This window comes from Molothrus ater, chromosome 9, assembly GCF_012460135.2.
Source record: "Molothrus ater isolate BHLD 08-10-18 breed brown headed cowbird chromosome 9, BPBGC_Mater_1.1, whole genome shotgun sequence".
Taxonomy (NCBI): domain Eukaryota; kingdom Metazoa; phylum Chordata; class Aves; order Passeriformes; family Icteridae; genus Molothrus; species Molothrus ater.
Window position 1 is genome coordinate 24478863 of NC_050486.2, and position 24568 is coordinate 24503430.

Sequence of the window (24568 nt, forward strand, 5' to 3'; positions counted from 1 at the left end):
GTGGAGAATATAGGTGGAGAATATAGGTCATCACTGGAACCAGTCAATGGTATGTCTTGGGACACCAAGTTTATTAATTGAAGGCAAGCTGAGTGATGACATGGTGCAGATTGACTGTGCCTGGTTAATGTTGTTGTCATTGCACTCTGTGATACAGTTATTAAATAGGTAAAATATTTTACCTTTTCATATAGAGCCATACACTTACTTCATCTGATTTAATGGAACTATAATTTTAATTATGATTATTACCTTAAATTATAATTAAATTTATGTGGTTTAAATTTACATTTGTGAAAATGGCTGCGTGATGAAAGCAGAAATCAGCTTCGCATTAACAAAAAAAGGTTTTTTTTAACTGCATCTTAGTATATGCTCACAGCCAAAGACTAGCATGACCTACTTTGCAACAATAACAGAGGAATCAAGCCGGGTTTTTTTGTTGAAGTATCTAAATTGGCCATGAATGCTACCTACTCATTCGTTTGTGAGTATCTTTAAAAATAGCTATTGTATCTATGAAACTTAAGGGTGGTTTTTTTCCCCTTTCTCTTATTTTGCTGTAGATAATTAGCACCATGGAGCCTCAGGTGTCGAATGGCCCTACTTCCAATACAACCAATGGACCCTCCAGCAACAGTAGAAACTGCCCTTCCCCCATGCAGACAGGGGCTGCTACAGATGACAGCAAAACCAACCTCATAGTCAACTATTTACCCCAGAACATGACCCAGGAGGAGTTCAGGAGTCTCTTTGGGAGCATTGGTGAAATCGAATCCTGCAAGCTCGTGAGAGACAAAATCACAGGTAAGCGCTTTGTGTTGTGGGTTCTGCCTGGTAAGGGTCAGCTTGTGCTAGGGGTCAGCAGAACCTTGGTGCTGCTGTCTTGCAAGTGCTAACACAGGGAATGCAGCAGATGCAGTGCTTAACTTCAGGGGCAAGCCTTTTGTTTTCAGTGCTGCACACTGGATCTAGAACAGCTGAGAAGCCCCTTGTCTGTCAGCCTCTACAGATCTGGGGGAGAAATCTGAACATTGCCAGTCTGCATGTGTGTTACACACTGTGCAGCTTCTTGCAGGAGAGCTTAGACAGTGGCCTTGCTTTCCTCTTCATTCTCATTTTTATTTAACATGGACTCGTCTGAATGGCTTGAGCCAACTGACGGTTCCTAATTCTGACTCTGCCATTTGAGCTTCACCAAACCCTCATTAATTTCAGCCTGTTTAAGAACATTCTAAAGTGAGGTGGTTCTGCATGTCCATCACAGCTTATTGACCATGGTGTTCTGGAACAGCAGTGGGCTATACTTGAAGCACACTGCTCTGGATTTCATTCACAGATCTGTAGATAATAGTTAATTAACTCTGGTCCCCAAAAACATTTTCGTTTGCAGTTACCCTTTTTCATATGAAGTAGCACCCATTAGTCGGTTCCTTCAGAATAAAAGCCTCCCATGGCAGATGCTGCCTCAACAAGGAGAGGTCTGTGCTGTCACTAGAGGAGGTGTGGATGGGTGCAGATGCACCTGGCCTAATCCACATCCTTGCTGCTGCAGCCAGGAATCCACTGGTGCACAAGATGGGATGAACAATCAGCTTTTATAGGTTAGTTTTCTAGGTTGTGTGTCTACTCACACCGTAGGTGGGAGCAGCTGAAATTTCACTGCTGTTCAGTGCATCACCAGTGCTGTTATGTTTAGCACAGAGAGCAGCAGCCTTGGGAGGGAAAGGGTTCCAAAAAAGGAGTCAGCTCCCCTCAGAGGCTCTCCTGGCAACTTGGGGGTGTGCTCTGTGGGAAGAGGCACCATGGGAAGATGAGGAATTAAAATGCAAATCTTCATACCTGCTTCTATAACATCCTGGCAGCCATTGTACTGGCAGCATTAGCATGATCTGCTTAGTGCTTTTCAACATGCAATGTTGCTTTTTTGTTTACTTCCCGACACACAGCAATGCTCTGGTTGAACACAAGGCACATAACAAATGGCAGTAGCTGCAGGGCAGCTTGAGTCCTCTCAAGTGTAGTCCAGCAGAGCTTTCTTTAGCACGTTGACCATGATGTATCTATTGCAGTAAATCTGATTTGGCCACAGCTTCGGGTGTTCTGAAAAGAAGATTGAAAAATGGAATTGACTTTTATTTACTTTGGGGTTTTTTTTCTACAGACCTTTGTTTTTCTTCTAGGCTGAAAATAATCTGAAAAATTTAACTGCAGGTTAGTTCAGTTATTTCAGGCAGAAGCAAAACCTTCCTCTACACGAGTCTTGGGTACCTAGCTTGAATTTTCATCTTGTGTTTGATGAGCTTTTACCACTTATTCTATCCCTCAAATTCACGATGATGTTCTTACAATATATTTTCAAGACTTAAGATATTCAGTGTTGTTTTCATAGGGAATGTCTTTGGACAGAGAGCCATTACTTCATCAGCAAGGAACAGTGTTCTTTTTGTTTCATTCTATCTCCAGGCTTTTGTCTTTCTGTTTGAAGATATGAGAAATTTGCTATATGATCTTCTGACACGTTCTTGGGTAGTTTTTTTTGCCTATGCTTTTTCTTTCCATACAAGGTGCATAAATCTTTGATCACTAAAATACTTTAAAGGAACCATTCTTTAAAAAAAACTTGCGCAGATGCCTTGAGGACATCACCCCTACGTGTTGTTTTAAGAGGTGATACAAGTACAAAAGAGCCATATTTGCAAAAAAAAAATTGTGCTCCAAATTATCTGTGCTGTTTTTGAAAACAGAATTTCATCTGCCAAGGTTTTCAGGCCTGTTATCAAGGCATTGTGCAATATTAGTGAATTTGAGGATGCATATTCATTCCTCACATTGAGTTCAGAGTTAGTAAATCAAATTCAGTCCTCTGCCAGAAGCAGTTCGTGTTTTTAAGGTTCTTAGAACATGGAGAGTAACAAAATGGAAATGCACTGAGGTCATACCCAGCTCATCTTTCTGGATCATCATGTAACCATGTCCTTCATTAGGCCCCTGGACTGTTTTTTTGGGAGGGGAGGGGTGGAGGTATGCCAGTAGGCTGCAAGAGGAATGACTGGCTTTTCAGGGGTTCTTTGCTTTTTCCTTATTAAAAATCAATAGAAGTATTTTTTTCTGACAGTGAAAGCTATATTGAAAAAAAACCCCAGTGAATTCTTAAGCTATTGCTTTAGCAGTGAAGATGTGAAGCAGTTTAGATTTTGCCTGCTTTTAGACTTTTCATTGTTTCTGTTGAAAATTTTGTGGCTTTAATAAATCTAAGCTAAGCATGCTCTGTTTCGTTATGCCTTTAAAAAAACATGCTGTTCTTTCTGTTAAAAGTCTGGTTTGTCTTCATATATTGTAAGTTTGCTTCCTTCTTGCTGGGCTGAATTATCTGGCAAATCAAAAAAAAAAGTCAGAATAAAAAGCTGTAGGGAGAGCTTGCTTCAAGAAAAATAGAAAAGGTCATAAACCAAATCATGATTAAATAGTTCTCCTGGCAAAACCATAGTAGAAAATCTCAAATGTATTTCTGAAGCTAGGTAGCATTGAATTGGCTCATGTAAAAGATTCTATTTCCCTTGTCAAGGAGCTGAAAAGTTGGTGGTTTTTTTTTTATTTTAGGATAATGTTGAGTCTTCTGAAATGTTTTTTTCTTCCAAGGAGTTAAAAGGTATAGAAAATCTTTTTAAACATACTGGATCTCTCCAATAAAATTCATTACCTGAACTCTTATTCATTTTAAATTTGGTTAAACAATGACAGGAACAGTCATCTGCTCCAAGTCTTTTTGCAGCCTTAGAACAGTAGTAGGAGTTTTTAATAAAATTGGTTTATGAAGTTGCCCCCTCGCTTTGGGAAGGCACATGTTAAAACAAGCATATTCCTTTACTAAAAAACTATGCTAATTTGGTAGTACACCGCACTGAGTGGAATAGGAATGACAGCTTCTAAGACAGCCTTTAATTTGGTATTCAAAACCAAAATCGTAAACTTGGGTTTTGTTTGGTAGCTTCTCAGAACAGGCAGGATATACAGTAGCATTTTTTAAAGATGCTAATGACTTGAGAGAGGAGATGGAAGTCAGGCATACATTTTAATTATGGGGGAGGGGTTGCAATAGCAAAAATGGTTTGGGGTTTTTTTTTTCTCCACTGCAGAGATTTTAAGGGAATGAGACAAGGAAAAACAAGACTGAAGATAGTTGCCTTCATTTGGCAGGGGTGTTTAATAAAAGCAGAACTTGTGGTTGTAAAGTGTGCTTATTAAATTCTTCATTTACACTACCTAATTAATTCTAGCATTTTAAATTAACAGTGAAACTGGTCCCTGCTGTACCATTTCATAGCTACAGCATATTTCGTCCAACAACCCAGTTGTTCAGGTTTAATCAGCTGCGCTCAAAAAATGAGAAGGAACTTGGGTTAAAAAAAACCCAGCTAAGTGGCATAAACATTTGAGAACAGCATTAGATGAGAGGAGGTGACTTCAGGGAGGAAACCTATGGCTTCAGATGGATGTGAGTGAGGCTCAGCACTAACCAGAAATGCTAAGGTAGAGAGCATTGCAGATGCTCTTTATTTCTTATTTTGTCTGAAGAAAACCAGTGACAAATATCTTCATCGCTTGAGGGAGAGGGCTTGAATTCATGGGAATTTTCAGAGAAGAAATGCTGAACTTGTTTTGTCCTGTGTTTGCAAACAAAAGATCCAGTCAGTGTAGTGTCCGTCAGATACCGTAAGAGCTGCTGGCCCTCTGAGTTGTCCTTGTTGACATAGTTTGTGTGTGGGAGAAGGGGATGTTTGTTACTAATTTTTTAATTCATTTGGTAGCTTTTTTTCCTTTTTTTTTTTTCTTCTTTCTCTGTAACTTACCCTGGAACTTACCTCTTTGAATCTTCAGATGATTGGTATCCAAAAATCTTTGGCTTGCAAATCTTTTGCATCTTCAAATGATCCAGGAACACTGTGAAGCAGAATATTTATTGATACAAGAGTTCTTGCATCCCTTAAGTTATGGCAGGGTTTGCATAATTCTACTGTGTGGTACAATTTTATGTTCTTTGCATGTATAATCAGGAACTTTGTTCCTCTGCCCAGAATGTTAACTCTGTTGGTTTTGGGTTTTTTTTTAATTGTTCTTTTTTGAATTTGCAATTCCTTTAAGATTATGTACAAAGACTGAAGCCTTTCACTTTAGTTTCAGGTATTTATAATATTCCTGATGCAGGTTTAGATTAAAACTGAAGTTCAGAAATAATCATGGCATTGTAAGTATAATTTAAATATCAATGAGTGAAAAGGGGAGATGGAAGTACTGACTGCATTACCTGCAGCCTTCTCTAGAAGTTATGGATTGTCTGCTCCTTACTCCTTGGGATGTTCAAGCATAGGATCCAAGAACCAAAACCTACTAAAATGGCAGAACCAGAAGTTATGCAGTATTATGAGAGTACAGGAAGGTATCTTTCACATGAGGACTGTGCAGTGCTGATTCCTCTGTGGAAACCAATAAATTGTTGATCTGGGAAGGCTGTTCTGCTCCTTCAATCCTGAAGTTTGTCCACACTGAGTTGGTATTGTGTGCCATCTAGAAAAAAATGTTTCCAACTTTCCTGTAAAATAAGAAGCCCATATTGAAAAGCTGCTGCCGTAAAAAGCAAAGACCCAGATTTTATTTAACCAAATGATGGGGAACTAGTGTGTTTCTATCTAGAACATGCTGTTCAGAGCTGCAAGTTTGCAGTTTGCTGAAATTTGGAGCTTAATTAGGCAGCCTTAATTTCAGCATCTGCATTTGGAAAGCAAGGGGTGGAGAAGGTCTGTATCCTCAGGAGCAGAAGCCATTTATTGCACACTGCTGATGCCCAGGGAGGCAGGAGAGAAGGCAGGTGGGAATGGTCATGTTCTCCAGGAGGGAATTTCTGGGGTCTAATGGCAGATGTGCAGCAGCAGGAATGCTTTCCCTGGTAAGCAGACATCACCTAGTATTGGCCCAGTGTTGGCAGCAGCCAAGTTTTATGTATTTTAATTGGAGGTTTTGAGGCATGGCAGAGTAGATAACCAGGAGGTCCCATTGGGTCCATCTGGGTTGGAGTCAAAGGAGGACTCGGGAATCTCATAATAATGTAAAGAGACAAAGCAAAAATGGGACTAATGGCTAAATTTAGTTCTAGGGAACAGGCCTTTGGTAAGGCAGTTTGTGACAATAGGTAACTATTGCATGGTTAAGTCTTGCAGGTGAAACACTAAGCTGGAAATTGCAGAGATATTAGTGAAATTGTGTTGCTTTGTCAAGGGGAGAAAAGATTTATTTTTATTTAAGGGAAATAGTTCACGGCTATTTATGCTTAGACACTGCAGATAGAACATGTATTCACTGAAAAATTCACATACAAAGGCTGGCAGTGTTTCATCTATCTTTTCTTTAATAATTTTGTAAAATGGTGTGCCAAAAGTGTCCTGTGGAAAGAAAAAAAAACCAGCTCCATATGCAGATTAATATCACTTACAGTGAAGCCCAGCATTAAGGTACCTGATCTGAGATAAATGAAAGTCTAACCTGAGCATAAACTACTTCTGCATTTGATGTCCATTCACTGATTGTGCTTTGGAAGTGCCTTCCATTTTGAGATATTACTGGTTCCAGCGGTTTTCCCCACGTAAAATACATTAAACAGATAGGATTATAGAATGCAAGGATTATGTTAGATAAGACTTATAAACTCTTTAGAAAGTATGTAAACACTCATGCCTCATAGCATAAGCCCACCTAATAACAGGGTTTAGGAGAAAAATACCTTGTAGAGGTAGTTTATTCCCTTGTTGACGTGGAAGGGGGTTTTAGTAATTCTCTGTAAAGCGGTGGTAACCAGTCACTGATCTCTGATCATTTATTTGGCACAGATCTTGTTGCCTTAGACTGAGTGTTAGCAGCAATTTCATTGCTCTGGTAGAGGAGGAGAATTAATACAGTCCTTCAGAACAGGGGGATAATGCTTTCATGCAGTGGTGTTCACCATAAATTGAATATATATTTCTGGCATTTGGCTTGATTGCATTTAAAGGTCATATTAATAGTGCCCCTCAAATTGATTGTATAGGGAATCTCTGTAAGAAGCTGTGGAGTTTTGCATTTGACTTCCTTGAAAGCAAAAGACTTGGTATTTGCTGAAATAGGAAAAATATTTATACAGCAAAGTACTCAGCTAGGGTTCTTTTGTCTGAAAAAATAATACCAAATTAGGTGAATTGCCTTAGGTTTTTCAGGAAGTGACTGTACGTTGGCCCCATTGTATTTGTTAGGTAAAGGAGATTTGTATGGAAGTTACTTCTTTGTGTTGAATGCATAGACAAATGCAGTGAGGAAAGAGTGGTCAGAGCAGTGTTAGTGCAGCTGAAAGTCAAGTGCCCAGAGAAGCAGAAGTCTGAGATAATGTAGTTTGGAACTGAAAAGAAAAAATTCTTTCTGCTCATCAGATGGAATACAGACTATGCTTTATTTTTTCGTTATATGCAGAGAATGAAATATTAAGATATGTGGAAAACCAGACATGTTTCAGAGTCTTTTAAATTTGAAATCTAGAATTATTTTTAAAGGACTAAATATATGGCTCTGAATGTTATTAAAGACCTTTGATAAATTGATCTTAATTTCATAGCCTAGTTATTTTTACAGCTTATTTCCTGAAGTATATTCTGTTCTGGAGCAGAGATAAACGTAATTTCCATGTTGCATATCCTATTTTAAGGGCTGCAGATTCAAGACAATCCCCAAATATTGATTATTTTAATGAACATTTGCATTAAGTATCTGAACTTAGCACTGTGGGGGAGGAGACACAGAAATGGTAGCGAGTGTCTCAGTGCTGGATCTCTAAAATGTTTTTTTCTGTGGTTTGATGTCAGTGCTGAACACTGAGGAAAATGGTCAAATTAGCATCCATCATTTTCTTTATCACTTCTCTGCAGTCGCCTGGTACAGACTCTGTGCCGGCGAACAAAAGAATTTTGATTTCTTGATTATTGGAAAAAAGCAATTGAGATGAGTGTTGGGGCAAATAGGCAGAGAGCAAGGAGGCATATGGCCCTTGTGCTGCAAAAGAGCTTTCTAATTAACTTCACTGGTTTCAATCCTGAGCTGCTTCTGCAGTGTATTAAATGCCTCTAATGCATATTTAGAATATTCTTCAGTTTTTGCTGCTTGGTTTGAGTAAATACCATCACCTTCCCATCAAGCCCAGTGTGGAAGGATTGCCAGGGTGATTTTCCTCATCAGCCCAAGCAGGCCTGCATCTCTGAGCTCATGACCTCCTGATACAAGGTTACTTGTGAGGCTTTCTGGTGTGTCTCCTTACCTCCTGCTCTGAGCCTTTTTTCCATCCCTCCTATCACCTGTGTTGAAGAGAAGCCGTCTGCCAGGGGACAGCCACTGAAATGGCTCTGGTGCAGCCCTCTCTTGGTGGCATTCCACCCTTCACTTCTGGTGTTCTCTCTCCTTTTTGGATCATTCTGCCCTCTCCTCCAGAAGCCCGGACCCTGTCCTTCAGCACTTGGCACAGCTGCTTCTCTCAGTAACTTTTTCTTTCCTTTTAGCCCAAGGAGAAAGGGGAGGAAAGGAATGTGAGTGCCAGGAAAGCTCTGGGAGACTGTCAGCCACTAGCAAGGCACTCCCAGCTGAGGCAGGGTCCTGTGGGGCAGCAGCAGACAGAACACCCAGGTACCTGTCAGGCCTCCAAGGCTGATTTTCCTAATGTTTCTCCATTCCCTGCTGCCCTCCAGCCATACCTATGAGCTGTACTGTGGCTGTCACCTCTGCCTGCTTCCCCTGTGCTTTTGCTGCACAGCTTGTCCAGGAACAGCAGTGACCTGCGTAAAACCACTCCAAATGCTTTGGAAAGTGGTCTGCCTCCTGCTCTCCCTTTTCACAAGGCTTATTTCCACCAACACTGCATTGGGAGTTTCTTCTTGACTTTCAGAGGGTGTTCAGTAAACTCGTGACTGGGGTTACTTGACCTGCCTGCAGTAGCTCATTCTCTGAATCAGTGAGCCAGGGAGTCCTTGTCCCTTCTGTCTTGCAGAGCTGATCCATCATCAGTTGAGTTCCCCCTAGCAGGCTGTTTGTTTTCTCTTCAGCCAAAAGAGTTCTGCCAAGGTGATCTTCACCTTGGCTTCTGGGAATGGTCAATGTGAGACCTTCAGACTGGTACTGGGATCCCCTGCTCCTAGGAGTGTGAATGTCCTCAGCATTCCTGCCTCTCTTCTGTTTTCTACCACCTCAGTTCATGTGCAGTCCCTAAACTGATCAAAGTCATCATTCAGTTTCCATCCTTTCAGAATACATCCTTCAGATTTTTGCTTTTGGGGTTACTCTAACTGTGACTTGAGGAAAGATCCATTTACATAATCAAGCCAACCTCTTTTCTGTTTGTCAAATGATATGCAATTTGTCAAGGGCGAAGTTCCTTATGGAATATTTACTCCATGGAGGTCTTGCCCGGCCTTAAATCCTTTTTTTTCCTTATTTGCTTCCAGAAAACTTCAGAAGTTCAATCTCACTGCTTGGAAACTTAGGCCACCATTTTAAACTGACTTACAGTTAAAACTTCTTAACTTCTAATTTTGCTGTTAAACACAAGGATATATGGAGAGAGTGTTTTCTACACCCCTAACACTGCTCACCACTTCTTTTCTCCTGCATAAAACATGGTTTCTCTTGCTGCCTGAGCTGGGAGTCCAGCAGCCTTTGTGTGCAGCTCACTGGCAGTCCTGTGCTTAGAGTCAGCACAGATAACCATCTCGGGAATCTGGGCTATTGGAAGTTGCTCTGATGCGCAGTCTTTGCCAACAAATCTCTGGATTGCATCAGCATTCTCTTCATGTCCTGTGCTTCATTCCTGCAATAGTCATTGATAGGGTACTGCAGCCTCTGACTTTTCAAACTGTTTGTGATACAGTCCGAGTTTTGTTTTGGCCCCTTCTGAATCTTTCCACATCTCTTAAGAAATGCTTTGCTCAGGTACCATGTTTCCCATTTCTGTGATGCCACAATCTAATGGTCACTCTCCACTCTCATTCCTGTGAAATTCTCATTCTATGAAAAGAGAAGAGAGAAAGCAAGCATCATGGCCAGTCCATTTATTTGGCTTTGCTCACTGGCACTGCTTTGGCTGACTCACTGCTGCATGTTGTTGGATTCCTGACCAGGATCCATCACTGACTTTGCAGATGTTGCTGCTTGTCCCTGCTAGGAATTTCAGTGCAAGTAACTGACTTGCAGGTGCTGCTGGAGGCAGAATATTGGACCAGGCAGCTCTCTGATCTGACGCAGTACTGCTGTTCTTATGACTCTCAGCATCTGTTTAATCAGTGGAATATATCAGCTTGAGGGGCAAAAAGCTGAACACTTATTACTTTTATTCACAAGAGCCTAAACTGTCTTTTTTTTTTTCCAGTTAGATGGTTTTCAAGGGGTGTTGCAAAAGCAGATGGACAAAAAGCTGCGTCATACTCACCTGCAAGCAAACAAATGGCAGCATTGCCAGTGTGATTAATTGTTGCTGTACTAGAGGGACTGCTGTTCCTGCAGTACAAGCTCTAATCTCCCTGCTGCCCTATTCAGATAATTGTGCTCACACACATTTGGAAGCACCTTAAGTTAGGTATCAACAGGCTTCCCTCCTCTTGCTGCAGAATTCTAGGACCCAAAAAATGAGGCTGCCTCCTCCTTCCCTAGGAAGCTGTTGGCTGGATGGAGGGGGTGTATTCACTTTCCACTTTCCTGGCTGTGAGGATGGTAGGTAGGGCATGAGAAGATAGGACATGTAACAAGAAGTATTCTCCAGCAGTTCCTTTTTTAGACTCCTCTGTTCTCCTACTTGCTGTATCTGTGTCATTTCTATTTACCAGTGCATATCTTTGCCCAGTTCTCTGTTTCTTAAAACATTTTCCTGCTCTGGAAGCCACTTTGCGTTAACAAAAAAAAAAAAAAAAACCAAAAACCCAGCCCCAAAGATGAACAGCTTTGGGAGCTTGACTGGTGACATATTTTTCCCTTATGCTTTCTGCTGCATTGGAATAGCTGCTCTGGTGCCTTCATTTTGGATGTTGGTAGTATTGTGGTACTCACTTGCTCCAGGTTAGGTATTTTGCCAAACTGGAAAGGAAAGGAAGAAGTTTATTGACCCTTCCTGCTTAATATTGAGAAAAGCCTTTTATAAGAGTAGTGTATCACAGAAATTGCACTGGTTTTAGTGGTGGATAGCAAACAATGGCGGAAATCTGCCATCTTGAAAAGAGCAGAATTTTTATGCTGGAGAAAATTTACTGAGGAGCATATTCATGCTAATATTCTGCTCAAAAAAAGTACCGAGATTAAGTGATAGAACTAAGTACTATGTGCACACAAAGTCATAATATTTTCTCCTTGAAGTGGTTTTCATTACTTTTGTTACCTGCAGGTACCTAAAAGGAATGTTTTAAACATTTGAAACCCAACTTAAATTCCTGCTCTTGCTTTAAAATTTTGGAAGTTCTGTCTTAAAGCTGAAACAAATTTATGGTGAGGCTCCCTGCAGTCTGTATATCAGTGCATAGCAAAATTTCTATAGGTAGCATGTTTTGGAATATGATGAAGTAGCTTTACCTTTCTCAGCATCTTTCCAGATGCCGTGTAAAGTCATCTACGCAAATCTAACTATTACAGATTAACCTTCTTAGCTGTCAGGTTGCAACTTTTATTTATGTTTCTGCTGATCAGATTAAAAATGCTGCAGTCACGAGTTGTGTTGTTAATATTAAATTTTGTATTTCAATCTGTAATAAATTACTTGCCTCTGTGCATTGGAAAAAGTGGTTAGTAGAGCTCAGAGTTTAATTAGTAGGCTGTTGATGAGACAGAACAGGTATTGAGAGTCATTGTTCTGAATTACTGTGAAATTTGTTAGTATAGTTATGGCTTTTGTTTTTTGCTGTTTGACAGAGGCTGAGGTACAAAACCTTAAATGTTGCTGAATTAAATCATTTCATGACAAAATTACCAGGGCCTTTTGAGTTTGCAGTCAAACAGGTTTCAGATATTGATGTTGCAGTATAATATTATGTCCTGCTTAATATGCTTGTTTTGCAAAACATAGTCTTGGTTTTTTTCCAGTACTATGTTCCTTTGCCATTTCCTCTAGACTGGAAGCATTACTGCCACCATTTCTACATTAAATTATTCCAAGTTTGCTGATGCACTGGCTTTTCCAGATCTTGACTGTGTCTTTCCCATGTTCTCTGCTTGCTTCCTTCTTATTGATAGAGTATGTTTTTGGCCTTTTTATTAAAATCTCTAGCATATGAAGCAAGATTTTTCTTGTGCCAGGACTTTCCACTCTGCAGTTCTCAGACGCTTCATGAAAGTAGGAACCTTGGTCTGTGTGCAGGCTCTGTCCTGGTTCTGTCCTTTTGCCTTTCTTCTACCACTCACTGCCATAATTTTCTCGTGGAGCTTCCCATAAGCTTTGACTCTAGGTGTCTGGCATTGCCCCTTTTCATACAAGTTTGGCACATTTGCACCAAAACTGTGTATGTGGTATGGTATGGGCTCCCTGTACTCTGAACTTAACTGTGCCTTTGGTTGAAGCCTAATTATTGAACAGTGAATAATCACTCTTTCTTTTGGTTTGCCTTCTGCTTCTGGTCCATTGTTCAGTATTAAATTTTTAGTTGCATTCTGCTTTCATCTAAATTTCAGAAGTGCCAGCATTTGGGATGATATGCAGGAGGGAAGATACATCTGCTCTAATGAAGCATGTGCCTCTTCTGTGACCTGCTGGCTCATGTTCTTGGAGTGCCTTTTCTCTTTGGTTCCAGACAGTGATTCTTTCTACCCTCTTTTAATTTCATCTTTTTTTGAATAACAATATTAAAAGCAGCACTTCTAATATTTCATCTTCAGTCATAGTCTTTACACATTTGAAATATCTGTAGGCTTTTGTATCTCACTTTGGTCAGATTTCATCAAAGGATACCATATTTTAGTGTTTTAGCATTGAACACTTCTAAGCTTGTATCTTAAGTCAGTCTTGAGCCTTAGGTCTTATTTTTAAAATGTCATGACTGCAGATATTTGCCTTCAGTTCATTGCCTTCCTTTTCTCTGGTGCATACATTCCTTGTTGGAGTTGTGTGGTCTTTACCATTCTTTCTGTACTGCTTGTCCAGTGATGCTGTGTCCTTTCTCCCCAGTGTGACATCCCCTGTTTGGGATGAGGACTGCTTCCCACAGCATAGTGCATGCTTAGTATAATGCAGTGACTTCTTTAATTCTTTTTGCAGATTTTTTTTTCACACTGCTGATAACCATTTTTATGTGCTGCTACATCATTCAGGAGTTTTTTTCCCTGGTTCTATTTGTTTTCACTTTTTCTCAGTGAATCTTGTTTTCACTTAGCCTGTTTGTTTCTAATGTCTGCATTCTTGTGTTTAAGTCGTCTCTTCAGCATTGAATTTACTGTTCAGGATAGACAAGTCATGGCTGTTTCTTGTCCATTCATGCCTGTCCCCAGAACACTGGATTTTTATAGTACAGTCCCTGTTCTGTTCTGGGACAAAGCAGGGAGGAGTGCAGCCTTGCTCTTCTCGGAACAGCTGCTAATTCAGAGGCTGTGTGCTCCTTGAAGGAAGGGGGAGGAGAAGATGAAAAGAAGGGGAAGCAAGAGATGTCAACTGAGGGGAGCAAAATCCAAATATTTGCTCAGAAATGGAACTCACTTGTCTTGTGTATGTCAGGAGCAATAGCTTTTCAAAACCTATTTAATCAGTTGCTTGCAGTAGTACGAACACACCCATGCTGAAAATTCAGTTTTGCATTTAAAGAAACTTGATAAAAGCAAGCAAACAAAAAAGAAAAAGGAGGATAATATATTCTACAGAACACGAAATGTGTGTGTTGTTTACAAGATATCTCTAGCCCAGCACAACTCTCAATGGACCAGTGATAAGGTTCCAATCTTAGAGGGGGGAGCTTCAGTTTTAGCTCCTTGTTATAGTGGCTGTGTTACTCTGTCCAAGTTCACCCTGGAAATTGTGATGCTTTCAGTTTTTTCTTCTCTAAAACAGGAATAAAAGTGCTTTCCACAGTGGTTTTTGTGAAGAAAGGTGTGTTTCAGAGGTAAAATGCTTCCATGCTATGGTAATGGGAACCATGGAAGACTCCAGCCAAGTCAGCAGCATCTGTCTCAAAGTGCCACTTAAACTTTGCAGGCAGATTAGTCCATGTCCTCAAGCACAGCAGTGGCACAGCTGACTTGGTTGGACTCTGTAGTCTGCACGTGAGAGCAAAGCCTTGTTTCAGGTGAGATGCAGAACATCTGAAATGATAGAAGCCTTTAGGAGTCTGTAAGGCACAATTTTCAAGAGCAGGTGTGTCTTACCTTGCTGGTCAAGTATAAAATGGAGTAGTTGCATGGTTTTGGAAGCCTTCTTGAAGTTTTTGTGGAGGTAGGATTTTTTGGCAGGATCTGGTGGTGCTGGGCAGCAGCAGGCTGTCAAAGGGTGCTCCATCTTGTTCTGTGCTGGGAGTTGGTTATATGGGGCCATTCTAAAGTGAAAATAATTACTGTATCTAATTTTGAAAAATGGTGGTTACTGTCAATTGGTGTTTAATTTAGACAAGAACTACTACTGCTTCAGCATCTCTGAAAATCAAGACATTAAATTACACTATCTTGCATTAAAAGATTTGTCAGAAATACAGAAGAGGACAAAACTCATGTAATCTCCTCTGGCACTGCCTGGCAAAATCAAGCTTTCTAGCTCAAGATGCTGGATCAATGATGTTTCTTTCTGTTATGGGGAGCTTGCAGATGGGTTTGGGGAGTCTTGCTTTGATTTTGAGGTCACTGTGTCCAGGTCCTTGTGGCTCCCTTCCAGAGACATGTGAAGGTCCAGGGCTTGCAGTTACCTCCCCAGCACTAATAATTTGCTTTAGCTACATTTATAGGATTTGTTTCACATTTTGAGCAACACTTCTTTTTATTCCCCTTTTATTTTTCTAGGCTTGTTGTCATGGTATCTGGCACTTCCCATTCAGATATTAAAATTGAGTGAGTGGTGTCTGTATGTCTGGTTCATTTTCCCTCTCTTATCCTCTCCCTGAGGGAGAGTTTTACGTGGGATGTAGCACACTGTTTGCAAGGGCTTCCTTTGGGGGATTTTTTAATCACGTAGCAGCGTCTCTGCTGGGGAAGGCCTGGTGCAAAGGAGCCCCTTCCACTTGGGCTGGAGTTTATTAAATCCTGTGTGCACAGGGCTCCCGTGGGACCTCATTGCGTCTCCCCTCGAGCTCCCCAAAAAAGGCCTCTCTCCTGCATGAATGAGCTTTTAGTCGAGTCTCTCTGGCATTAAGGCAGTGATAGGAATTTTCTCTCTGCAGCTATCTGATGGGGAGTGCCATAGCTGTTTAGGTATCAGGGCTCTGATGCCTTGGGAGGAGGAGAGTTTGCTTGAGGGACCCTGTCCCATCTGAGGATCTTTGTCATTGTGTAGCCTTTGCAGGTGCTCTAGCTGTGGAACATAGAGGATTTTTCCCAGAGGTTTGGGGTTAGCTTTACTTTTTTTATTTTTTCATGAAGCTATGGGCATGTTTCTTAGGAGGGGATCTTTTCAAAGTGCATTTCACTGTTAGTCTGCAACGTGGCTTTGCTCTCCAGTTGTATTTTAAGGATCTACAGAACTTGGATAGTGCTGGTGGCTGTTTTTAGCCAAGGACAAATCATGCTTCTTAATTGTAGGTGCACTGTAGCATCACAGCATATCTGGGGCTCTAGATTGGATTGCTTTTAAATACAGCTGACCTTTCCTAATGTACAGGGGTGGGATAGTCTCAAAAGAACTAAGGATAATTCAAGTATAGTAATTTGATGGAAGGTTCCATCTTGTACCCTGATGCCTTCCTGCAAAAAGCAAAAAACAAATGATTTATCACTCATGCTTGCCTTGTCTGGTTTTTGCTTTGAGAAAGATTGTGCAGTTTTCTCTAAATTCTTACAGAAGTGAGTTAATAGGGGGAGAATGTTTTCTTGCTGTTCATGGACAATGTGTATCGAATGAATCCTAATTTGTACAAACATAAGGAGTCTGTATTGTAAATAAGCTATAGACTAAATGGGTGCTGTGATAGAGCTGCACTAAGCACAGAACAAGTTACCCTTCATAGATGGGTTGCAGTGAATTGTGACAATGACAGCCTTAGCTTAATTGTTTGGTCCTAGGAGCACTGTGTGCAGAAGATGCTTCCCTTCTGGTTTGGTTCTCCTGAGACTGCAGTGTGCATTGCTGGGGTGACAGCAGGTGATTCTCCTTGGTAAAGTGGTGGAGGATGAATGGGGCTGACATTTACTGGTATAAAAAAGCGTCAGACAAGGAGCAGGTTTGAACTGGGCTCGTGATCAGTTCTCCTTTTCTCTTGATCTGAATTTTCTCTCTATAGCCTACCTCCTTTTTAAGGTGAACAGCTCTATTTGTTGGTGACTGTTGTGGAAACAACAAGAAAAAAAACATGAAAGTCATTTCACTTGACCCTCTTTGCACATTATGAATATATCATCTCAAGGATATTTATATAACCTTCTCCAAAATCCTCTACTTCATAGAGCTTTTTGTATGAGATGCAGTCATTCCTTTTCATCCCGGGAATATGTTTAAAAGACTTCTGAATTGGTTTGAAGGCTCCCAGGGTGGTGTTCTGAAATGGACCTGCCTGCTGGAGCCAGGACTGCCTTGAACATCAGAATTCTCTTTGGTTTCTCTTGCTTAAGCGACAGAAAGCAATCTCCCTGCCATCCGTCCATAGGTTCTATTTATTACAAACATCTCAATCTTGAGAAACACTGGGAAAAGTGGGAGAGTTATGTGCAGGTTTGCTTGGAAGAGCCGCAGGTGGACAGCAAGTTGAGCTGAGCTTTTGTGACAGAGAGGAGCTCACCCCGCGACCAGTTCCTTCCCTGAATTTCACCGAGGTTTGAACAGGCAAAAATGGATCTGGGGAGATGGGGAGAATTGGTGGTGAGCATTATTTATCTTTTGGTCCCCAAGGCAGAGTGACTGAAGGCTGTTGCTGTCTGACTCCTGCCTGGCTGATGCGAGATGAGCTGTCAGACGTGCCCTACTTCTGAAGGGAGGGATGGTGTCGGCGCTCGCGGTACGCCCCTCTGTAGGGAGGGCAGCTTTAATTAGGTTTTTCATTTGGGCAGGGGACAACAAAACCACAATTTGAGGCAGTTCAGATCACTGCTGTCCCATTCTGTGCTTGTTCTCGTGACTGGCTGCTTATAGTGGGGACCATAGTTCTTTAATTCCACAGTAATTTATTTCCAAATAAAAAAGATGTTTCTAACCATTTCTTTAACTTACCTGGTCACAGGTGGGCAATTAAAAGTTGTACTCATCTCACAGTTGCTCTTAGAATAGTTTGCTGCAGTAGGAAGGCTTCAGACTTTCTGAGGATGTAGTTTGCTTCTGCTTTGCTTGTGGCAATGATTGTTCTTCATAGAACCAGCAGGAACAGTGTATTTGTAGAGCTTCAGAGTAGAAGAGATTATTGAGCACTTAACACATCCTGCCAAAACGTTCCCTGGATTAATTTCTGCTTGAGCTAGAGCATAGCTTTCAGAAAAAAATCAAGCCTTCAGAATTTCCAGTGGTAGAACTGACAAAATGGTTGGTAGGTGCTTAAATTTGTGTTACCTTCCATGTCAAAAACACAGAGCAAATGACTTCCACAGGAAAACAGCATTTGCTGTATTGTTTCTAGTCTGGTTTCACTTGCCAAACGGTGGGATTTGGGGTACATAACTCTGTGGGTAAACATTAGTAAGAAACAAAAATTTGTACTTCAGGTGAATACTAATGTAATGTTCAGGTTCAGCTTCATTCAAAGCACTATCGCAACTTTTTGATCAGGTAGGCAGATTGACCCCCTTATCTCTACTGAAGGAGTTCTTGTGCTGTAGTCAATTCTCATGGCCCCATCACCAAGGCATCTTGGAGCACATGCACCAGGACTGGGCTCTTCCTCAGCAAAGCACAGGCAGATCAGAAGCAGCAATTTTTCCTTCCATTTCTGATTCTGTGACTTTTATGGCAAGAATAGTTTTAACTCTTGTGTCAGTGGTGCAAGCTTGATGTAGCCTGTGTCAGTCTTTTCATTTCAGCGTTCCTAAAGCATGGCACAGTTAACTTGGTTTGGCAGGATGTAATCTTTGTGCTGTGCAAATGTGTGTATTTGTGGTTTACTGAGGAACGTAAATTGCTTTTTGCTTTCCCTCTGTCCTCTTTGTACTTATCCTCTCCTCCTCCTGTCTTTCTGCAGTCAATTTTCTCAAGCAAGGAGTCTGGGTTTTTTCCACTTACTGGTGGAAATAAACAATTTAAGGCCAAGATCTGTTTCCTGAGATAGATGCTTTCCTTCAGGTCTTCATCGTGATTTCCTGTTCACAAGTCCCAGTAAGAGATCTGTTGGCTTCTTTAATCCGTTTAATGTGTACCCTGTTAATTTTGTTTTAGTCAATTAATAAGCAGTACCAAATCAAGTCCTTTAGAGAAGACCAAGTATATCAATGTTGATTAAATGGCATTCTTAAAATTTATAGGTCAAACTTGTAATCTCATCAAGAAGGTTGTCAGTTCAGTTTGACAGAATCTGTTTTCCATAGACTTAATTTGATTGACATTGATTTTATTATCCCCTCACTAATTCTTTATTATGGAAGTCCAGTATTGAATATTCTGTAAATTTGCCTTGCTCAGCATTAGACTGCTGGACCTGTAAGTACTTGGGCTCTCCTGTCCTCCCTCTTTGAATTCCAGTGCAAACATTTTTCCTCCAGGCTTCTGGAATTTCTTGATCACAAAAGAGAGCAATTAGCCCCTTTTTTGGAGTCTGTTCTCTGCAAATAATCCAGATCATTTAATTTAAACATGTATAACTTAGAAGCTCCTGTTTAGCATTCACCTGGGTATATCTTCACATACGTCTTCAGGTGTACATAATGCCTCTTGTCTCTGTACTGTTACTATTAGTATCTTCTGGTGAGTCAGGATGAGTGTTAAGGGATCTTTTTTCAGTAACCTAAAAAAAAAAAAAAGTATTTCGTTATTCCAGCCTTTACTAGAGGGGTTTTGTGCCTTTTTTTAAATTGGTTTTCTATTATATTTTTGTTCTAACTTACAGGGGTTTTTCTAGGTGTTTTCCCTTTACCTCTTAACATGTATCTGGAATTGGTCAATGTAGACTGGCTTACAGAGGAATTAAAGGAAGGTGCAGGTCTTTGACACTGCCTTTTTAACAGTTGCAGGTTTTTGGATGTATGGTTAAAGATTATACAGAGTGAATTGATTTTTTTTTTCATATCTTCTTTCTCATGACTTGTTTTAAGTGTAATTTTCAGCTCTGAAATGGGACTTTCTCAAATGCAAAACATGTACATTTCCAGTTTGGGTTTGGCTTTGCCTGTTTTGATTTTTTAAGACTGTCAAGTTCTTGGTAACTTCTAGCCCTGTTACTGCTCATTTTTAGACCTATTCCTTACCAGATTCTGGGAGGTCCACTGTCCATTTTCTGCTGCTAGAGAAAACATTCGGAAAGAGCAGTGGGAATAGCAAGATAACAAGGTGTTGTTTTAGGATCATCTAGAAATATCTCTTGCCTGACCTACTGAATCACAGCATGTGATGAACTATTGGATTCCAAATCACAGAAAATATTTACTATTTACGGTGCTGTTCCTGGGAAGTGTAGCATGGGAATGAACTACAGTGTCTGTGTGGGATCCCACTGAGAGGTCCAGCTGCTTGCTTTGTGCTGCCAGATTGTGTCCAAAGAAGTGTTACCCTTTTGGAGTACATGCAGGAAGAGCACATAATGAAAAAAATAGGGAAGTTCATACTGTTTACTGTATTTTGGAAGAAATCCTTTCCGTTCTTCACCTGTAACAATTTTTAGTTCTTGCATATCTGGAGTCTGTTTTGTCTGACATAAGGTACATTGCTCTTGAGAGGAATTTGAAACTCATGTTTTTAGCTGCATGTATAAATTTTTTTTGGCTTCTTAACTGTAAATGTTTAGCACAGTAAAACTTTATGATGTTTTCCACAGTCATCATAAAGCTTTTCACAGACAAAAAACTAATCTGAGGGGTTTTTTTTTTTTCAGTTTTTTGAGACTGGGGTGTTTGTGTCAATTTTTAAACACATGATAATATTTAGGCAAGATTGTCGAAAATACAAAGTAACCAAACAAAATAGACCCTTGAAGTGGAAAGCTCTTAATGGGAAGCTTTTTTTCCTTTCAGCTTCACTGGTACAGTGAGGTTTATGCCAGAACACAGCAGAAGGAATTTGCTGATGGAAACAACTGCACTGAGCTTTCAATGGGCTGTGAAGGGTGTGGAGTTTGAGTTTTTAAGATAAGATAAAGGGCATTCATTGAATTAACAGAAATTCAGTGCTCAAAATTCTGAGCATTCACCCTTTCTGTGAGAGTGCAGTACAGCTAATATAGCAATCAGTGGGATATGAATTCATAACCAAATGCTTCTGAGTAACAGGCCTGCTATTCTGTTACAAATTTCATATATTTCTTGATGTCCAGGAGTATATACACTAACAAGAAGAAATCTTGTTTCTGCAGACCTGTTGTTTGAAAGAAAAATGGTATGACAGTGTAATAGTTTTCATTAAGCCAGGTTCTGCAGTCCTGCATGAAGATGAGACCAACTTTATTTGTTTTGGTATTTGTTATCCTTTACCTTGGAGAAAATACATTTAGCCATTGCCACTTGGTAGAGAGACATGATGGTATCTAAATAACTTGAATGTTACTGGGGGACTCAAAAAAATGTTATGTAATTGTGATCTCATTGTTTTCTTGTATTGCCGTTCATTTTCCTTTCCTACTGCTAGTGCTGTCTGTGGGTTTACTGTCCATGGTCTCTCTTGTGTAAGTACTTGCAGAAGTGAGAATGTTTGTATGGGAGATTGTTGAAAAGCAGTGTATACATTGTAGAGGTTGGCTCAGTCGGTGTGCCTTGACAATAGCAGTGGGTGGACATGGAAGCCCAGGATCAGACATTGGCCCTTAATCCCAGTCTCACATCAGCTACTCCTGCTTTCCGTGTGCCTTTGAAGCCCAGAGATGATTAATAGGGAAAGGATACAAATACAGGTTATCCATCTCTGATCCTTGAGTCTCCTTCCCCCCATAAAAAGATGTTTGTTTCCTAGAGAATGGCTTTCCTCTCCCTAGGATTGTTTAGGATTAAATATATCAAAGATTTGATGTGTTCAGAGGCACAGGGATTGGGGCTGTATAAAATACCGCAGGTAAGCAAGCAGAAGAAGGCATGGCAGGGAAAGTATCTTTACAGTATTTTTGCTCCAGGCTTTGTGCTCAGCCAGACTTCAGGTCATTCTTGGTTAATGTCATGTAACTTGGGTAAGAATATTTTTGCTGAGATTAGTTCAGCTCTCCAGGAAGACCGAGTATGTTTTTATACTTTTTTCTGAAGTTAAATTGATGGGACGGAATTGCTCCCTGGCTGTATTGCATGTTAAAACAGCCATTTCTTCTCCTTCGCCTGCATGTGGGCATTTCAGGCATGAACTGCAGTGTTTCCATGGATTTTTGAAGTCTTCCATTGCATAGTTAGCAGCTTTTAGGGCTTTGATCTGATTTCGTAAGACAGAAGCGCTCCCTATATTTGTGTTACAGCAAACGCTGTATTTTTGGTGGCGTCTGACTTTGAGAAACACACAGATGCTTTTTTGTAGTCCGGGAGACAAAGAAACAAAGCTTTGTGCTGGGAGGCAGGATCTGTGCCTCCAGGGGACATCAAGGCACTTGGTGTGCAGCTGCCTTCCCAACCTCCCCTTCCTCCTGGTGAGCAGGAGCTGGGTTGCTGTGTGCTGCTCCCTGGCTAGAAATCTCCATAAATGCTGCTCCTCTCCTGGGGAGGGATTTTCACATGTTTCCTTTCTCACTGCCTGTGAGCAGCAGCATTTTGATCCCCTGCACATCAGTGCCGAGGGACAGGTGGTTTTTTGGCGTGCTGTGCCCAGATACACAGAAGGGTGTATGAGAGGGAGCCTGACAGGATGGTTCACCTGCCTGCTTGGGCTTACTGATTCTTGAAATGTGATTATCTGTGCGTGTTTGAGTTCATGTGCCTTAAAAAAAAAAAAAGGAGCTGTGTTTTCCAAACATGCAAAATAAGTTCAGTAGGATGCTGGAAGGAAGGGATCTGGAAGCGGCTGTCTGTCACGTTGCATTAATAGAATCGGTGCTGCAAAGCTGCTGCTTGGGAATTGGGAAAAGATCCTTGTGGAGCAGGTTCTCCCAGCCCTGTGCAGCCCCACAGCCCTGTGTGTGTGTGTGATTCCCTGCAGTGCCCACAGCACAGCCTCTCCAGCCCCGTGTCACTTAGCCCAGGTATTAACCGGGTCTGTTCCTGCTGCAAACACACACACACACGGGTCTGGCTGGGCAGGCAGAAGCTGTTGAAAGGCTTTTGGCTGCTGCAGTGGCCTCCTTGCCATCCCGTGCACAGCAGCAGTTGTTGCACTGTTTGGGTTTGCTGTCATCCTGAATGCTCCGAGGGGAGCTCTAATGTCCCGGCTGCAATTTGGGCTGTCCCTTCTCCTATTTACTGGCTGCTCACTGAGCAGTAAAAAGAGATGTAAAGGTGGTTTTCTGTTCCTCAGCTCCTTCAAGGTTAGTGTAAAAATGCAGTTTCCTAATTTTGTGGTTTAAATACTTCAAGACTTGTTTACAAACAGCAGCAAAATTATACGTGTGTGTTTATTTAATTTTAAGAGGTGGCCTTGTTACTGGCAGGTCAGCCAGTTATATTTATTAGGAGCTCAGCACAAAACTGTTACACAGTTCTGTTGCTGTCAAGTCTCATACATGCTTAGCAGTAAACTCCTGGGGAAGGCAGGGTGAGGAGTTGCTGCTTCTCGTTCTTACAGAAGGCTCTCAAGAGGAGCAGTTTAAAGTTATGATGGCTCCCCCTGTATTAAGGAGATAAAGAAATGGTGAAAAACAGCATAGAGCCTCTAAGGGAAAGCAGGGATGAAATGAACTGCCTAAGAATATTGTGCTTCCACTCTTGGAAGTTGTTCCTGTGCTGAAAAATACTGAGTCCTTTTTTCTTTATTTCTTGTGTTTCAACAGGGCAGAGTTTAGGGTATGGATTCGTTAACTACATTGATCCAAAGGATGCAGAGAAAGCCATTAACACTTTAAATGGACTCAGACTCCAGACCAAAACCATAAAGGTAAGACAATATAAAATGCCTCTTGCTCAATTCAGGAACAGGAGAAAGTAGTTGGAACTGTTTCTGGCAATTTCATCACTATTTTATTCTCCATTGTAAGGGGGTTAACGAGCTCCTCCTTGGAACAATGAACGGACGTGCAGAAGATGAAATCTCTCTTCTCCGAAATTGCTGCTATTGTTAAAGAGAGGGGAAAGTAACAGGAAGCTCTTTAAAGCATGACAGTGAGGCTTAAATGTAGAATAGAACAGCCAGAGTGATACCATTATCCATAAACAGGTGAAGTACCTGATGGTGTATTCACAAGTTACATGTTTCCTTATGTTTTCAAGGGAAATACTTTGTCACAGAGTTCTCCTTTAGTGACACTCCTGTCCTTATCAGGTGTTGAAAGCACGTTTCTCACAAGTTAGAGTGTTGTTCTCAACAAAAAATTTTTTCTCAATTTCCACATCCTTAATCTGATTTATTTTTTTAAAAGCTGGAGGCTTCCCACCGAAGTCTCTTATTTCATTGCTTGTAATAGACCATTAGTTATTCAATGACCTTCTTAAGTGGTCTCACAAGAAAAGCAAGCTTCTACACTGTCACCGTTTTTGCTGCATGGCTGATAAAGCTGTTCTGGAACAGCTTACAGAAGATTTCCACACCCCAAATTCTGACAAATAATACAGCTTAAGGGATGTGAATCAAAAAATTGAACAGGAGCAAACAGCAGATCAGATTCAAATTATCTGAAACTCCTTTGATCATTTTTTTGAATGCTGGCTTTTGATTTGCACCATTTTCTTAATTTTTCTTCTGTAGTTAATTTGTATTTCAAAGCTAAAAGTGTTAATATAAAAATAGAATTTTTACTGTACTGAATATTGGTACAAGTAATATCAGTGATGTTGTGTCTTGCAAAAAAAAGATACGATGTTATGTAGCCAATACTGTGGGTTTTGGCAGTCTGGCTAAAGATTGTGGTTTGGACAAAGTGGTATTCCCTGAAGTTAAAATATTTCTTGGATTCTGGTGTATTTCTAAGGATTGTTTCAAGCAAGTTTTTCCCCTGACGTTTGATCAGTGAAGAGCAGAAGTGCTGAGCTGAGGGTTATGAAAGTGGTGGAGCAGCTGCATGGATTTCTTAGGAAAGGCTGCTTCCAAACCTCCCTCAGACCATCCAGATCCCAGCCCACAGATAGGCATGTGGGCCATACCTCAAAATGCTCACAGCATGGTTTTGTAGAGCTAATGGAAACACTTACAGGAATATGTAAGGCAAGGCAG

The 24568-nt window shown here is 40.8% G+C and overlaps 1 protein-coding gene across 1 annotated transcript in view; it reads left to right on the forward strand.

Moving 5' to 3' along the window:
- Positions 1–24568, forward strand: part of ELAVL4 (ELAV like RNA binding protein 4) — a 60909-nt gene that overhangs the window by 17731 nt on the left and 18610 nt on the right. Inside the window, 2 exon segments of the mRNA XM_036387562.2 lie at positions 567–807; positions 23193–23296. Of these exon segments, the coding sequence (XP_036243455.1) occupies positions 567–807; positions 23193–23296 (345 nt within the window).